The 4705-nt window shown below is 39.3% G+C and overlaps 1 protein-coding gene across 2 annotated transcripts; it reads left to right on the top strand.

The window, feature by feature from the left end:
• Positions 1 to 216: 216 nt before the first annotated feature.
• Positions 217 to 4069, top strand: LOC103952678 (AP2-like ethylene-responsive transcription factor ANT). Of its 2 annotated transcripts, none has more exons than XM_009364331.3 (9): positions 217 to 957; positions 1046 to 1730; positions 1875 to 1957; positions 2126 to 2134; positions 2229 to 2317; positions 2422 to 2495; positions 2602 to 2652; positions 2770 to 2849; positions 3186 to 4069. In XM_009364331.3, exons 1-9 carry the CDS (start codon positions 654 to 656, stop codon positions 3776 to 3778), a joined length of 1968 nt encoding a protein of 655 aa, XP_009362606.2. In that variant the 5' UTR covers positions 217 to 653; the 3' UTR covers positions 3779 to 4069. The 2 variants fall into 2 exon arrangements, with proteins under 2 accessions (XP_009362606.2, XP_009362608.2); XM_009364333.3 differs by having other exon boundaries at positions 221 to 957; positions 2773 to 2849.
• Positions 4070 to 4705: the final 636 nt, after the last annotated feature.

The raw sequence follows: 4705 nt of genomic DNA, 5'->3' as shown, positions 1-4705 counted from the left end.
TTTTTTATGTCATTCATCACATGATAATATTAACACAATATATAATGAGAGAGAGAAAGAGATGAACATTTACAACGTGTTACAGGAAGTTATTTTCGTGTTTGTACATATTTTTTTGGTGGAATGATCTTTTAATGCGATGAGTATTAAGGGGATCTTAAAGAAAAGCAAATTAAAGAAAGGAGAAGGGAAAAAAAAGGTAAAAGAAAAGGTCTTTCTCACATACACAGATGCGTATAGAATGAGGGAAGGATACCCAGCAGGGCCAGCACTGCTTGCTGTATGTCATTCTCTTTGCTTAGTTTAAAGGGCCTTGTTTTGTTCCCTTTTTACAAATCACACATCTTTCCACAGAGAGAGAGAGAGAGAGAGAGAGAGAGAGAAGGGTAGCATAGATAGATTCAGTTGCAGGAGTCGGGATTTGTTTTAGACGAGTGTTAGATTTGGTCCTATCAGCTCTGCGGCTACCAAACAAAACACCCAGTTTTGAAAAACCAGAGGCAAAGGAAGAAGAGAGTGGGGCAAATAAGGAAGAAGAGAACGGAGAGTATGATTAGTTTATATGTTGCCCAATGATTGAGTTGCCTTGGCACAACAGAAACTTACCCAACAATTTCTGATCACAAAAATAGAAGGAAGAAATCTCAAAAACCATGAAATCCATGGGTAATGATGGTAACAACAGTAACAGTAATAATAACTGGTTGGATTTTTCACTGTCGCCAAACATGAAGATGGAGTCCCCTTCTTCTTCCTCTTCTGTTGCTGCTGCTAGCTTTTTTCACTCACCACCTCACTTTAGCTATGGAGTTTACTATGGAGTTGAAGGAGGAGGAGGAGGAGAAGGGGAGGATAACGGTCCAGTCCTGTACTCCCCTCTGTCCATGATGCCACTCAAGTCTGATGGCTCTCTCTGTATTATGGAAGCTCTCAACAGGTCCCAGCACCACCCTCACGGTACTATTTTCTCCTGGGACTATTATTTCTTGTGTTTTCCGGTAAAAAAATTTATACCTTTTAATTTTTTAAATGTTTTTATCTGAAGCTGCAATGGTGACAACAACTAGTCCAACTCCAAAACTAGAGGACTTCTTTGGAGGTGCAGCCATGGGGACCCATCACTATGAAAGCGCCAACGACAAAGAAGCCATGGCTCTCAGCTTAGACAGCATGTTCTACCCCCAAAACCCACACCCAACAACCCACCATCATGTACCCAGCAACCACCAAAACTTGCTTAGCCATAATCTTCAGCACGAGCAGCACACCCAGCAGCACCACCAACAACACTACTCATCATACTACTCGGGCCTCAGAACCCATGAGATGTTCTTGGAAGATGGTCACAAACAAAGCCATGTTTCAGCAGATAATTACGATCTGCACCCAGCAAGAATGGGGCTTGATCTGAGCATTGCTGAGATGAAGAGCTGGGTTTCCAGAAACAATGTCATGGAGCAGAACAACATGGCTGCTGGGTGCATGGGAGAAAATGGGGGAATGCCCTATGGGGATTTGCAGTGTTTGAGCTTGTCAATGAGCCCTGGTTCACAGTCCAGCTGTGTGACCGGCTCACAGCAGATTTCTCCCACTGTGACTGCAGATTGTGTTACAATGGTGGTGGATACCAAGAAAAGAGGGCCTATAAAGGTGGATCAAAAGCAGATTGTTCACAGGAAGTCATTGGATACATTTGGCCAGAGAACCTCTCAGTACAGAGGAGTCACAAGGTTAGTCTTTCCTATTTATTCATGATAATTTTATGTTTTTTCAACTTTTTAAACAAATTTTAGGTAAAAAGTTCGAACTTTGCAAATTGGGTTTTGATCCATTTCTTGAGTTTTCTGATTTCTTGATGCATTTGTGTTGGTCAGGCACCGATGGACCGGTCGATACGAAGCGCATCTGTGGGACAATAGTTGCAAGAAAGAAGGCCAGAGCAGGAAGGGAAGGCAAGGTTTGTGAAGAAAACACAATGATGCTTTTAATTAGAAGAAATGTACATTTTTTAAGTCAAATTCTGCATTATTTCTGACTGTTTTCCATATTATGCTGATTTTATTTTCTAATTTTTTGGTTTTTTCTTGATTGGCTGGGGAATTACAATCAAATGATGAATCTTCAGTTTACTTGGGTATGCATTATTTTACATATAATTTGGCTGACCATTTTAACTGTCAAACAATGTTGTTTTTGTTTTTCTAATCATTCCAAGATTTGCATTTTAGGAGGTTATGATATGGAGGAAAAAGCTGCACGAGCTTATGATCTAGCAGCACTCAAGTATTGGGGACCATCCACTCACATTAATTTCCCAGTAATCATTATGTTTTTGCATTGAACTTTTTTTTTTTTTTTTTTCAATCCATATATATTTATTTTGGTTATTAAATTTGGAACTTTGGGGATGATTAATATCAGTTGGAAAATTATAAAAAAGAACTAGAGGACATGAAGAATATGACCAGACAAGAATATGTTGCTCACTTACGAAGGTAGATCTTTGCTTTAGTTCATGCTACTAATCATGCATTCGGTAGATTTATATATACAGGAGCGTTTAAGCGCTAATCAGTTACTAACATAATGCTACCTTTACAGGAAAAGCAGTGGATTCTCAAGAGGGGCTTCAATGTATAGAGGAGTTACAAGGTCTTATTAGCTATTCATAATTTTATATGATAATTTAGATCAAATAACTATGAGAAAAATTATATATATCAAATAAAAATCTCTGAAATCTGTTTCTTTTCTTTTTTCTCTGTGTAGCAGACATCACCAACATGGAAGATGGCAAGCTAGGATTGGAAGGGTTGCTGGAAATAAGGATCTTTATCTTGGGACATTCAGTGAGTGATTTTTCAAATTTTCACTTTTACAAGACAAAATGTCCATTGTGGTGTATATTCTTCAAGCATGTTATCATTATTTTAAGATTGTGGGAAAAAAAAGTGATTGAATGATATGATTTTATGACTTTAAAAAGCCAATCTTTGAAGCACTCTCAGCTCTTAAAACTATTGTCTTTTTAGCCAGTTATGGATACTACTGTATGGTGCATGGTGGTCAGCTTGACTTGCCCACTAAGCTTTTGCTAAGGCTGTTCCTTCAGAGGCTCCCCATGCTTTTCTGAGTTTCCGTAAAACCTTAATTTTTTCGGTCATCTTTAATCTGTAATCTTTCAGGCACTCAAGAGGAAGCTGCTGAGGCTTATGACATAGCTGCAATCAAATTCCGAGGACTGAATGCTGTGACCAACTTTGACATAACACGGTATGATGTGGATCGAATTATGTCAAGCAATACCCTCCTTGCCGGTGAACTTGCTAAGCGAAATAAGGAGGTTGTACCCATTAATGAGGCTATTAATGAAACCAATGTTTCCCAAATCGGCAATGGGGAAGCCGTTGTCCCACTGAAGAACATTAGTGAAGGGGAAGATTGGAAAATGGCACTCTATCAGTCCTCCCAGCACCTTGATCAGAAGCAACCAAGCACCGAAACTCAGAATGTGATTCAAGCCGAGGCAGAGGACTCTACCAAAATGGGGAATGCTCATTTTTCCAATGCCTCTTCATTGGTGACAAGCTTAGGCAGCTCAAGAGAAGCCAGCCCTGATAAGTCATGCCAGCCGAGTTTCTTCGGAATGCCTCCATCTGCTTCCAAGTTTTTCACGAGTTCGAGTGATGCAGTGAGTTCTTGGATCCCAACAGTCCAATCCAGGCCAGGACTCACCATTCCTCACATGCCAATTTTCGCTGCCTGGACAGATGCATAGCCATAGCCATAGGCTCTGTGTTTTTTGCTCATCTGTGGAAAGTTTTTTTCACTAAATTACATGCAAACGATAGTTCATGTAGTTTTTATCTTAGTGGCGATAAATTATGGTTAATGATATGGTCTTGGTAGGGCCTTTTGTGAGCAAAGTAAACGAAAACATCGCTGATTTCCCTCATGTTTTAAGCCTATCTTATCAAAATGATGAAAGAAATTGAAGGGAAAAGTATCAAAGATGCTCTACAGAGATTGTAGTTATTTTATGAAATGATATGCTTTCTGGTTTTCATAATTTCTTAACAGCTTTACTGCCCCAATAAGTACAGGGCCAGCTCAGTTTGTGTCCCAATGATGCTGAGACAAATACATAAAATAGTCTTTTCCTTTTGCGCTTTGACCAGGATCTGGTCCTCTTTAGGGCAAAACCTAAGTGTAATTACGTGCTGAAAAAGATGAACAGGGAAAAATATAGTCGGTGTAAACAACCAAGTCACATGATGAAAGAGAGAAAAAAAGGATTAGCCGGTGTAAGTGTAACCACGGTCACGTACGAGATGGAAGAGAGAAGAAAAAGGGTCGGTGACAGCTGGTTACACGGTAGAATCTCTTGTTTTAGCTCAGTATCTTTTATTAGTTCTGTATGTGCATTACGACACCATCATTGCTGATCTACTTTTTACTTAAGCTTTCTCCAAAGGTAACAGATATTGCTTTCATTCCTTCCCCATAATTCAAAAGAAAAAGGGGCGTTGAGAGGTGGAAATGGATTATTCTCAGATCATGAACTTCATGGGTTTTTGTTAATGATTATAATGGCCCATTAGTACTGGGAATTGTCTGCTATTTTTTTTTTTTGAATTGAAAGCTCGATGCATCGTGTTGGAAAAAACCTTAAAGTTGTTTCTTTCTGTCTAACCACACTTAAACT

Source organism: the organism of the source record quoted next, unplaced genomic scaffold (assembly GCF_019419815.1).
Source record: "Pyrus x bretschneideri cultivar Hongxiangsu unplaced genomic scaffold, Pyrus_bretschneideri_v1 Contig8, whole genome shotgun sequence".
Classification (NCBI taxonomy): Eukaryota; Viridiplantae; Streptophyta; class Magnoliopsida; order Rosales; family Rosaceae; genus Pyrus; species Pyrus x bretschneideri.
Note: the sequence above shows the minus strand (reverse complement) of the source record. Positions and strands in the feature narration are given on the sequence as shown.

What these genes read in the sequence shown, in the direction of transcription:
- LOC103952678 (XM_009364331.3), top strand. Translation starts at nt 654, where the DNA reads ATGAAATCCATGGGTAATGATGGTAACAACAGTAACAGTAATAATAAC. An exon ending in GTCCCAGCACCACCCTCACG is followed by an intron (nt 958 to 1,045) that starts GTACTATTTTCT and finishes TTTTATCTGAAG; the next exon opens with CTGCAATGGTGACAACAACT. An exon ending in TATGTTGCTCACTTACGAAG is followed by an intron (nt 2,496 to 2,601) that starts GTAGATCTTTGC and finishes CTACCTTTACAG; the next exon opens with GAAAAGCAGTGGATTCTCAA.